This window comes from Simochromis diagramma, unplaced genomic scaffold (genome assembly GCF_900408965.1).
Source record: "Simochromis diagramma unplaced genomic scaffold, fSimDia1.1 OVJJ01000106.1, whole genome shotgun sequence".
NCBI classification, from domain to species: Eukaryota; Metazoa; Chordata; class Actinopteri; order Cichliformes; family Cichlidae; genus Simochromis; species Simochromis diagramma.
In genome coordinates, this window is record NW_024387121.1 from 406,129 (window position 1) to 418,578 (window position 12,450).

Consider the following 12,450-nt stretch of genomic DNA (forward strand, 5'->3'; position numbering starts at 1 on the left):
AATGAATGACCAACAAAACATTTTTCTCCTTCATTTCTGTCAAACAAAGCTGTATGTAACGTGTCTCACGGTTAGTATCATGGTTGCTAGGCAACCTGAACAGCGCGACGAAGCGTATACCGTCCCATTTCACAAGCCTCTCACTTCCGCACTTCTCGTACTTATAGTACGCACCGTACGTAGTACGCGTAGTGCGCGTACTTCAAGCGTGCAGTCTCTTAATTGGGACACAGCCCCTGTCTCTTTAGCCCTAATCCCTCCCAGCTATGTCTCCCTCCTGTTTCCCATTCCCTGATTACGCCTCAGTGTATTTAAGCCCTGTGTTTCTCTGTCTCAGGGTCGCGTCATACCCTCAGATTTGCCTGTATGGTCCAGTTATAGCTTTCACAGTTTGGTTTATGTTTCAGCTTCATGCCAGCAATAAAGCTGAGGTTTTTGAGTTTGCCACTTTGTCTCCACGAGTTCTGCATTTGGGTCCTCATCCCAGCCTGCCCATGCAGAGCCCTGACAAGAGCGAGTGGAATTCTTCAAATTCCTGGGTGTCCACATCTCTGCAGACGTCTCCTGGTCAGTCAACACCACAGTGCTAGTTAAGAAGGCCCACCAGTGGCTACACTTCCTAAGGGTGCTGAGGAAGGAGCAACTAAACACTCCGCTACCTTCTACAGATCCACCATAGAGAGCCTGCTGACCTATACAGTGACAGTGTGGCACACTAGTTGCACGGAGGTGGACATGAAGAGACTGCAGAGGGTGGTAAACACAGCACAAAGAATCATCGGATGCCCCCTGCCCTCCTTGTCTGCCATCTATAATTCCAGTTGTCTCAGCAGGGCCAGAAACATCCTAAAGGACGTTATCCACCCCGGCTACCACTTTTTTAACCTTCAGATCCATATGGGCCAGAAAAAACAGACTCAGGGATAGCTCCTTCCCCAAACTCAACATACTCAACTAAACTTGCACAAAAGTAATTTGAACTGATATATCTGCACTGACCACTGCACCACTAGACATAAATTACCCCTACTGTTTGTGCTCATTCTGATGCTCCTTGGACTCTAGCATAACTTAATCCCTTAACCCTTGGATGCACAACCTACCAATACCTACACTCTTCCACGAGTGGGGTCAAAAATGACCCCAAATAAAATCAATGCATTTTGCTATAAACTCGGTTGTTATTCTTCAAAATCTTTAAAACAAAGAGTTGTAATATTTTCATATTTGAGGTATTCCTCATAAAACATGTTTGTGACATGTGGCCCTTTGCGTTTTTTTTTTTTTTTTTTTCATTAATTTTAAGAAATTGGAGTTTTTGTATCACTTCTATCACTTTTGTATGCTTGCTCGGCATATACTGCAGAAGCTGGGTCTTCCCTCTGAAAGGCACAAGTTGTTCATCCACTGTAACACAATCACTGGGCATGAATTTCTGCCTGCAGTTGACCAGGAACAGGTCCCATATGTAGCGGAAAGCTGCCACGTGGTTTGTTTTCAATCGGTAGGCTCTGGTCCTCTTGTCATCAAAGTGCAAGACGGGCAAAAAAAAAAAAAAAAAAAAGTGCAAGACGGGCGAATATCTTCAAATCTTTGAATTGACATAGTGGCCTTGAACAATGGGTTATGCAGAGGACTCCCAAAAAGCACACCGACTGGTAGATCCCAGTTCTTCTCACTTCCTGCAAGAATGGTCAATCAAATGAAGGCCAGCTTATGTTTGATTACATTTTTCCACTCTTTCCCCTGTCTGTGGCTACTCTTCGTGCCTCCATGTTTGTGCATGTCAGCACCTCTTCTATTATATTAACAGACATGAACATCTTCCATACATCTATTGGGGAGACAGTACTAAACCCAGGTGCAAGCCCTGGCTGACTAATTCAGAATATTGTGGCTAGACCAGTAAGAGTGGCTCATTCTGTTGGACTCAATATCCATTTCCTCTTCAGAGGACTCATCAGAGGACTCCTCTGTGTCTGACTGGCCTTGTTCAGTGGGGGGGACAATAGTCTGGGTCCTCTATATCTGAGATGTCCGATGTCCGAGTCAATGCCTCCGATGGGCTCTTCATCCCATCCATCCTGGATCATTTGTAGGGCAAGGTCCACAGGGATCCTAGCTGGCCTCATAGCAGCCATGTTACTTTAGATATTTAAAAAAAAAAAAACATCAGAAAGTACAATGTTTGAAATGCACAGAAAACTATAAACAGGGCTGCACATAAATGGTCCGCAGGTGCGCATTCGCTGTCAAAATAAAAGACACGCACCAGATAAGAAGTTGGAATGCTCGTTTGCGTACATAACATGTTCTGGAGCAGGACAGACATTTGTTCAGAACTTTTAAAGATGTTGAAGAAGCAAGCTCTGTAAGCAATTACTTTGGTGTTCCTCCACCGCAAAAGAAGCGCATATTCTCAGAATTTCTGGGAATACTTTTTTTTTGACAGCCAATGCGCACCTGCAGACCACTTATGTGCAGCCCTGGCTATAAATCATATATGTTACTGTGTAAAAATTAATTCCTGATCCTTTAGAAGTGTAAGTGGGACAGTCAGAGTTGCTAAGAATGAAAGTTTCATAGAAGATCACATAGGAACTGCTTGGGATCATTTTTGACCCCACTTGTGGAAGAGTGGAGTAGCGATACAAAAACAGCATTTTCTTTAAACTAATGAAAAAATAAATAAAAATGCAAATGGGCTCATGTTACAAACATATTTTATGAGGAATACCTGGAATATGAATATATTACAACTTTTCATTTTAAAGATTTCGAAGAAAAACAACCCGTGGGGTCATTTTTGACCCCACGGGTTGTGTGCATCTAAGGGTTAAAACTTTCCCCCTATGACCTTGTTTTCTGCTTAGCATCACCTAGAGATTTACATCGCTGATAAGCAGAAGGAGTCTCGCTATCTGTTTAACGTCTTCCACAAACTTACAATGCCCCCTGTGTGTGCATATATATGTGATAAGGCCCATTTGTGGTGGGCATGCTCCTTCCTCACAGGATTTCCCAACAACAAGAGTTAGTGTCATGGTTGGAGTCATCACCAACAATCGCTTGGACCTCACAAGGTTTGATGTTTCACTCGGTCTAAATGTGCTAATGTATTTAAAAGGCAAAGTAGTACATAAGTCCAATCCAGTGCTATGTGATATTTTTGGCTTTTGAGAATTTTTCTTTCAGGTCTTAAAAAAAAGGCTGCTGAGCTTTCTTGACCAGCTGTGTGGTGTTCAGTGTCCAGGTGAGGTCCTCAGTGATGTGGACGCCCAGGTATCTAAAGCTGTTCACCCCCTCCACTTCAAGCTGCCAGATAAACAGCGGCTGGTGAGGTGTCCTCTTCTTTCTCGTGTCCACTATCATCTCTTTTGTCTTATCAGTGTTGAAGGTGAAGTTGTTGTCCTCACACCATGACACCAGACCGGCCACCTCTGTCCTATAAGCTGCTTCGTCCCCTCCAGTGATGCGACCAATCACTGTAGTGTCATCTGCGAATTTCAGCATGGTGTTATCGCTGTTGGAGGCAACACAATCATGGGTGCACAGGGTGTAGAGGATGGCACTGAGGATACAACTCTGCGGAATGCCAGCGTTAGTAAAAATGCTGTCTGAAGTCCTGTTGCCGATCCTGACGGACTGGGGCCTGCCAGCCAAAAAAGCCCTGTAGGTAGTCATATAGGGTGGGGTATAGGCTGAGTGTTGCCAACTTGTGAGTGAGTTTGTGTGGGATGACAGTATTGAAGGCGGAGCAGTAATCTATGTGGAATACATAAATTGAAATGTATGCAAAGTCTGTAAGACCAAGTACAACAGATAAGAGTTTATTTTGAAGTCAACATCTTCTAGTTTCTGAAAATATGCTTGTTCAGCATGTAGCTCAAATGCAACCCAACCCTAGCAGTACTCCTAAGTGGCTGGCTGATAGCCTGGTGGATGCTGAAGTTAAAAGATCTGGTGCTAACATTTTGGTGCTTGGGGAATATGAGTAAGAAATGTTTGGTGGATGACAGACCTTTTCCAAAAAGTCATTTTTGTGCTTCTCCAAACAAAGGGTTTGTTCTCCTCATCAGTAATGGAGCAGCAGGACCCCCATCTGTCACTCGTTCAATTTTTCCTCATCAGGTAGAAAATTTCATGTGTTGCTGCAATCCCAACCACAAGAGAGGAAGTGAAACTCAACACACGCTCACAGTAGAGCTTAATGGGAGTGTACACAAGTTAGCTGCTGCAGTCGCACACATGCCAAAATCACACTAAGACACTTTCATGCAGTTCTGCCGAGCGATCCAACATGAAGCTGTATGTGATTGTTCCACTGTGTGTGCTGTTTACCATCACCCAGCAGGTAAGAAAACACAGAAGACATTGTGATATTTTAATTAAATTAACTGATTTTTATTAACTGATATTTGCTTTGTTTAACATTTTAAATTTCAGATATCTTTGTCTGAGAATTGTGTCTGTGAATTTGCACAATCTGAGAAAAGTTTCCCTCATGACAAACTGGAAAGAGTTCAAGGTGCTGCCTTAGACTGCAACAGCAACCTTATGCCACAGAAGGTATGTGTGTGTGTGTGCGTGTATGTGTGTGCATTCATGCTAAGTACTTTATAGCCACTGCTCTGCCTGCAGATTATAGAGCTGGAGAGTTTGCTCCTTGGTTTGGATCGCCGTCTGCCTGTACTGGAGAAGGATGTATCGATGCTGGAGAAAGAAGATGATGGAGAGCTCTACGGCGTTCTCAGCCTCTACGTCATAGAGAACGAAATGATTGAGATCAAGCAGCTGATTGATAAGCTCAACAGCACCAGCCTGGAACAGGAGCGTGTTACTGCTACGACAACTCAGCAGGTAAATTCACAAACAGATGAGGCATTATATTAAGAACTTGCTTTTCAAGTCTCGATTGTGTTTTAACGTTTTAATGTACAATGCTTTTTTCACTTGATCTCTGAAGTCTTGGTACTTGGCAGACAAAGAAAATGGTCACTCTGACTTACACACATCTAAAATAATTTACATTCCCATTAGAACCTTTTCAAAATGAGTTACTGAAATTGATGTTTTTGAAGCTACTGAATTCTATAAATTCTGCAATATAGTCTGCTTAGTCACAGTACTGCTACGACTTGGCCTTCTCACTGTATGTGCCGAGCCTGGCAGCCTTCTCAAAAAGTAGTCTGCTTCTCTAATTCACAGACTGCTCAGTGGTTGCTCTTGTTTTCCTCAAAGACTGCTCTCAATTAAAGGCTCAACACAAAACATTGTTTCTACCTGTAGAATAAATGCTTTGTCTAATTTTTATCTATAGTAAGTTCTTCAGTCAGGCATAAACCCAGCCTTACTTAATGCACCATTTTTATGTGTCAGTTTGTATTTTGAGTAAATGCTCATTCAAAACTCTTACCATATTTTACGTGCAAATAAAATGAGATTTTGATCTGAGATCTGTGATGTCTGCTGATGTCAGCTTCAGGACCTGAGAGAAGAGATGCAGGAGCTAGAGACATTTGACACAATGCAAGTGGTGAAAAGACAACAAGCCAACCAACGCCTGAAGAGGGACCTGCAACAATGCCAGAGTGGACTTCATCCCTACCGCCAACCCACTGCGCCTCCAAATGGTAATCCCCAAAAGCTTCCTTTATGCAGCTCAAAGAGATTTGACCGTAAAATATCATTTGCATATCTCCACACCTGCACAGATACTCAACATTAATTTGGCAGATATCAAAAAGCATGCTATTTAAGCTGCTTTAGCATGTCCACATTTCTGCAAGCCACTTTGCAACCTGCTTCCAGCACAGAGCTTTCTTCCATGCTGTATGTGGATTAATCATTGCCATGTCGGTTGACAATGATGCCTGCTGTGTTCTGGACTGGAGTTTTGCTGCTGCTCTCCCCTCCTCTCCAGTCTTATCTTGACTATAACCCTGCTGAATAAACTACTAATGCCATATTTGGGAAGAAATCGGCCATGCAAATTAACACTCTCGCTTCGTTTCCTTTAACATTTTATCCTCAGGTAATTGTCCCTATGGTCAGTTTCTGAATATAAGTGAACCGAGGGTCTACACAGCAGGAGAGTATCCTGGTTCATACAAGTATGGCGCCTGGGGTCGGGATCCCAAACCAGAAGCCGGGAAGGAGAGTTGGTATTGGCGGGTAATACTGACTTCCAGCAACAGATATGCCCACTACGTCCGTTTCTATTCCACCTTGAGCTCTCTCATCATTGGGGTGAGCGTCCCTGGTAAGAACCTGTCCTTTTGTAATATTTTTTGTGGCATACTGGGGAACATTTAAGTGTAAACTATTTACAGTACCGAAGGCAAGGTGCAGACTGACTTTCTTCTGATAAAAAATGTAAGCTAGAATAAAGACTTCTGCTAGTCACACTACAGAGTCAGTTCCCAAAATTGTGGAAATGTAAGTTGTTTCACAAAAGGCACAAAAGCAGAACTGGCTCTATAACAACATCACATTCCTCTGTTTCTACTGCCAGTCTAAAAGTAACTTATAGATAGTGACTCCAGTAAACTCCTATTTTTTGCACAGCATGAGTCATGCAAAATCTTCCGATACTTTCAAAATCCAGCTATCTTCCTGACAATCTCAGCACCAAAGGTTCACCCTGAAGGTGTAACTAATTTTAAAGAAAATTCAGTCAATCCTTTAACTTTTTAAAAAGCTAGGCACTGCTGGTTTTAGCAACATTGAGTCAGACGGGAATACACTTCAAATTTGTGTATTGGGACTGCAACATTCTGTGCTTCACGGAGACATGGCTGACCCCCACCGTGCCGGACCAGGCCGTAACTCCGTCGGATTCATTCTTTGTGCTCCGCGCGGACAGAACGGCAGAGTCGAACAAAACCAAAGGTGGAGGAGTGTGTTTCATGATAAACAGAAAGTGGTGTGATGCCAGGAGCATTTCTACTCTCTCCAGCGGCTGCTCGCCACATCTGGAGTTCCTGAGCATTAAGTGCCGCCCTTTCTATCTGCCCCGTGAGTTCACCTCAGTCATCGCCACGGCGGTCTACATCCCACCCCAAGCGGACACAGGTATGGCTTTGTCCGAATTACATGATGTGCTGAGCTCGCTTCAAAACAAGGACCCGGGCGCAGCCCTCATTGTAGCAGGAGACTTTAACAAAGCGAACCTCAGACAAGTCATGCCAAACTTTTACCAGCATGTCTCGTGTCCAACGAGAGGGGATCGGATTTTGGATCACTGCTATACGCCATACAAGCAGGGCTACAAAGCTGTCTCACACCCGGCTTTTGGGAAGTCTGACCACAACGCCATCTTCCTCATTCCCCAGTATAAACAAAGCATACGGAGGGAAGACGTGACCAAGAGGGAGGTAAAACGGTGGACTGCCCAATCAGAAGCTACGCTACAGGACGCACTCAACGACGTAGACTGGGACATGTTCAGAGCATGCGCAGTCGACATCAACGAGTTTACGGAAGTAGCAGTATGCTTCGTCAATATGCTAACGGAGGAGATTATCCCCACTGCGAGAGTCACCACATTCCCAAACCAGAAACCGTGGATGGACAGATCGATCCGCACTGCAGTAAACGCCAGGACCGCCTCCTACAACGCGGGTCTCGCCACTGGCGATATGAGCGCCTACAAAGCGGCCTCATACGGCGTGCGGCGCGCGGTGAGAGATGCCAAACGCAGGTACCGGGAACGTGTGGAGTCCCGCTTCCACCAGGGCGACACACGGAGTATGTGGCACGGACTACGCACCATTACGGACTACAAAGCCAGGGACACTGCGCCGATCAACGCCGACTCTGCATTCACCAACGAGCTGAATCGGTTCTACGCCCGTTTCGAGGTTAGCCAGGCGGCTAATGCTATCTACCGCCTGACTACCGAGGACAGTGACGTCATCAGCGAGAGCCCGGTGACCAGCATCGCGGAGCATGACGTCCGAGCGGCACTGAGGAGAGTGAACACAAGGAAAGCGGCGGGGCCAGACGGCATCACCGGCCGTCTGCTGCGCTGCTGTGCTGACCAGCTAGCAGGTGTGTTCACTTACATCTTCAACGAGTCCCTGGCGAAGTCTGTGGTCCCCACATGCTTCAAAAGATCCACCATCATCCCTGTGCCCAAGAACAGCAAACCCTCATCCCTGAACGATTACCGGCCAGTTGCACTGACCTCGGTAGTAATGAAGGTGTTTGAGAGGCTGCTGAAGAACATCATCTCCTCCTCCATCCCAGACACCACAGATCCGCTGCAGTTCGCCTACAGATCCAACAGATCCACAGAGGATGCCATCGCCCACGTCCTACACACCACTCTCAGCCACGTGGACAAGAAACAGGGTAACTATGTGCGAATGCTGTTTGTTGATTACAGTTCAGCGTTTAACACAATAGTGCCCTGCAGACTGTTCACAAAGCTGAGAGATCTGGGACTTAACAGCCGTCTGTGTGCATGGGTGTTGGACTTCCTCACTGGCAGAACTCAGGTGGTGAGGGTGGGCAGGTGCTTCTCCAACAGCATCACCATCAACACAGGAGCACCTCAGGGATGTGTCCTCTCGCCACTGCTCTACTCCCTCTACACTTCAGACTGTGTGGCCACCCATGGCTCCAACACCATTGTGAAGTTTGCTGACGACACAGTGGTGTTGGGTGCCATCTCCAACAACGATGAGGCGGCCTACATGGATGAAGTGAAGAATCTGGCATCGTGGTGCCAGGACAACCACCTCCAGCTGAACGTCAGCAAGACCAAGGAGCTGGTGGTGGACTTCAGAAGGGGTCAGCACAGAGACTACAAGCCCATCATCATCAATGGAGCTCCAGTGGAGAGGGTGCAGTCCTTCAAGTATCTTGGTGTCCACATCTCCTCAGACCTGACATGGTCTGCCCACATTCAGGTCCAGACCAAAAAGGCTAGGCAGCGCCTGTATCACCTACGACAACTGAGGAAGTTCAGGGTCTCTCCAAAGATCCTCAGGATTTTCTATACAGGCGCTGTGGAGAGCATCCTCACACAGAACATGACATCGTGGTTTGGGAACAGCTGTGTGAAGGACCAAAAAGCTCTCCAGAGAGTGATCCGTACAGCAGAACGCTGCTGCAGGATTGCTCTCCCCCCGCTTCAGGACACCTACACCAGGAGATGCCGGACTAGAGCAGCGCAGATACTGAAGGACCCGTCCCATCCTGGCAAACAAACTGTTCCAACTTCTGCAATCTGGTAGAAGGTTCCGCATCTTCCGGGCAAGGACAGAGAGACTCAAGAGGAACTTCTATCCCCAAGCCATCCGTGCCCTAAACACACACACCCGCCCTCTCACATCATCTATAATTGACTGAGACAGGACTCTTCCAGACACTAAACCAAGGCACAATGTACATTTCAAATTCCTTTAATTTTAAATATGTTTATATTGTCTCCTGTAAAATAGTCAGATGTCTATTCATATTAATATACAGAATTCACCTGCTTGCTGCTACTACTGCACATTCACCCAGTGTATATACTATATGTCTGTATATATATATATATTTATATATATAATGTTCTTCCTCTACACCCCCCCCCCCCCCCCCCCAATTTTTGCACATGTCGAGGAGCGTGTCAGCCTACATTTCACTGTGTTATACTTGTATAACTATGCATGTGACAAATAAAGAACCTTGAACCTTGAACCTTGAACCTTGTTGAAGGCTAATTTCAGCAGAGGATTGACACGCAAGAGAATGTTTGTGATCCTGAAAATAAATTAAACAATAATCAAAGACCAATGAAAAGATGTACCCACCAAAAAAGGCACAATTATTTTTTTGTGGATAATAGAAAAACAGTATTATAAAATGTAATAGGTTTTGTTTTTTAATCAGGCTTGTCAGTTATTATCTCTTTCTTCCTTTATCAGGCAACGTCCAGATCAATCCCTCGAATCCAACTACCAACACCATCCAAGGTCCAAATAATGTTCTGTATGGAGGCGCTTTGTACTACAACTGTTACAACAAGGATGCTGTTTGTTGTTTCAACCTCACTTCCAAAATTGTTACCACCTTACATCTACCCAAAGGAACCAGGTTGAGTCACTTAACTCTGTTTTTAAAAATGGTTATTTTGTAATAAAGATAATAAATACAGTTTTTATTTTTATAACAAGAATAGCAAATACTCTTTTTACTCATATTTTACTCAGTATAAATATTAGTTTTGCAAACACTCTCATGGGAAATATATTCTTTTAAAAAGGAGAAACCATAAAGTACAGGTCTTTAAGAGATAAGCAAACATGACATTTTTTGGTGTAAAACATTCGTTTCTGTCCTCTGTTAATCAGGTACAATGCAAAGGGTAACTTCTGCAACCTTGAGGAATGCTACCAATGCACTGACCTGGACCTGGCAACAGATGAGTCTGGCATCTGGGTGGTCTACACCACCACCCAGGACTTTGGCAACTTGGTTCTGTCCAAGGTGGAAGAGGGTGAACCACCAAAGCTCGGACAAACCTGGCACACTTCAGTCTACAAGCAGGCAGTGACCAACACCTTCATGGCCTGCGGCGTCCTCTACGCCACACGTTACGTCAACCAAGAGGTCGAGGAGATCTTTTACTCCTTCAACCCCGTGACGGGACAGGAGAGGTTCAACGTTGGCATCTTCATGAAGAAGTTGGCTCCTAACATTCAAGCCCTGAACTACAGCCCTGTGGACCAGATGCTTCATGCCTACTGTGACTCCTACATGGTCTCTTACAAGGTGCAGTTTGAGTTACTGGATAATCAGTCCTGAAGCTAAATACTGACTCCAGTAATACTTACTAAAGAATAAAAGCAAGCATTGAATTTCTGAAAAATGACACATACTATAAACAATATGCATTATCAATTTATATACTAAACCAATTTACTGTTGTCTCTTTCTTTTTTACTGTTTTCCTTCAATAAATTAAAATCATACACTTCTGGTGTGTTTTTATTCAGTGTTATATTCAGGCTATGTTTCAAAAGTCAACATGGAGCTACTGGTATAAATTTAGATCAAGTAATTGTATAGGAAGTGTAGAATTTAACTGACATCAGCTTTACAAAAAGGGTAAAGAGCAACTCAGATGTAAAGAGAGATGTGGACAGCTCTGGAAAGCTTGAGCAAATCCACGTCATTGGTATATTATACGACTCCATCAGGAAGTCAGTTCAACTGTCAAACACATCTCACTTCTGAAAATTAGAAATATTTAAAGACCACAAGGTATGGTATTTCCACAATATTATAAAAAGATGCAGACAAGGCCTCAGTGCTGGGTATTGCCTTCTGTACCAGAAATGACTTCTGATATTTTGCCTAATAGTTCCCTCATCTCCAACATCAGTTGGCTGAAACATGTTGACCCTTCTTCTCTCCACCTTCAAAATGTTTGATTTACAAGTTTACAAACTACAAGTTTCTGTTAGATTTGTATTGTTGATTGTCATTTATGCTTAGAAATATCTACTCATATATGCTTAGAGTGTTATAATCAATGTCATGTTGGTAGAGGTTTGATCCTTAATAGTCTGCAAAGGCTTTGTGTACATTCCAGAGTGTTCTGGCATTCACACCTACATCCTGAGAGCATGGGAGAGGTCGTACCTTCTCTTATTGTTTTATGGTAGGATAAACGTAGCTATATCAGTTTTAGGCTAAGTGCCTTTTGTTTAGATGGACCGCTAGACTCCTGGCACAAGCTTTGGGGAGTCTTCACAGGGTCACATCTTGACCCCCCCCACACACACACACACACATGCTTACACAACGCACAGGCAAGGTACTCTTTGTGTGTATGTAGACGTCATATGTTAATGAACCTATGTATATTCATGTGAGCTCAATAAAAGGAGTGCTATGGGGAACCTGGCTGAGAGTCTGACGGAGGTCAAGTGGGTGGAACGACACTTGGCTCCAGGCAGGTCTCCCTCATGCATGAGTAACACAAAGAACTTTGCCTACTTGGTGTTCAATGCTTTTGCTGTGTAGTTAAATTGTCTCGTTCCAGCGGTGGGACTGTGCTAGACAGACCCAACAGTTTCCAAATGTATGTTCCCATTACTCAGGTGTACAGTACATAGACTGCTAGCCAAAGCTAGCTTGCGCACAGAGAGCAAGCTTGTATAAGAACAGGCCTCAAACCACACTTTACCCCTGTGGCCTCTGGCATCATAAACGCAACATTGCGCGCTGGTTATGAAGAGAACCTTGAATAACAACAATGCTATTGTTGAACTGTTTCTAAGAGGGTCTGGCATTTACTCGTCCAACTATTTTGGAAGGAAATCATTTCAGTGAGCTCCTCAATATTAACCACATTTTTGGTGTCTAAGGGCGTCTCTCTATTAGGCTTCCCATGCACCCAAAACGTGACAGAAAACACCTGAGTCGTCAAATTCTGACGTAAAGTCTTTA

The 12,450-nt window shown here is 44.4% G+C and overlaps 1 protein-coding gene across 1 annotated transcript; it reads left to right on the top strand.

The window, feature by feature from the left end:
* Positions 1–4,242: 4,242 nt before the first annotated feature.
* LOC120743375 (olfactomedin-4-like) lies at positions 4,243–10,828 on the top strand. Its single transcript, XM_040047004.1, has 7 exons — positions 4,243–4,354; positions 4,447–4,569; positions 4,642–4,860; positions 5,480–5,633; positions 6,035–6,262; positions 9,921–10,089; positions 10,347–10,828. The coding sequence occupies exons 1-7, from the start codon at positions 4,301–4,303 to the stop codon at positions 10,798–10,800; spliced, it is 1,401 nt and encodes a 466-aa protein (XP_039902938.1). The 5' UTR covers positions 4,243–4,300; the 3' UTR covers positions 10,801–10,828.
* Positions 10,829–12,450: the final 1,622 nt, after the last annotated feature.

Bases quoted from the DNA above. Each gene is read 5' to 3' on its own strand.
- LOC120743375 (XM_040047004.1), top strand. From the start codon at position 4,301: ATGAAGCTGTATGTGATTGTTCCACTGTGTGTGCTGTTTACCATCACC. The intron at 4,355-4,446 runs GTAAGAAAACAC...TTTAAATTTCAG, and splicing joins TGTTTACCATCACCCAGCAG to ATATCTTTGTCTGAGAATTG. The intron at 10,090-10,346 runs GTTGAGTCACTT...TCTGTTAATCAG, and splicing joins CATCTACCCAAAGGAACCAG to GTACAATGCAAAGGGTAACT.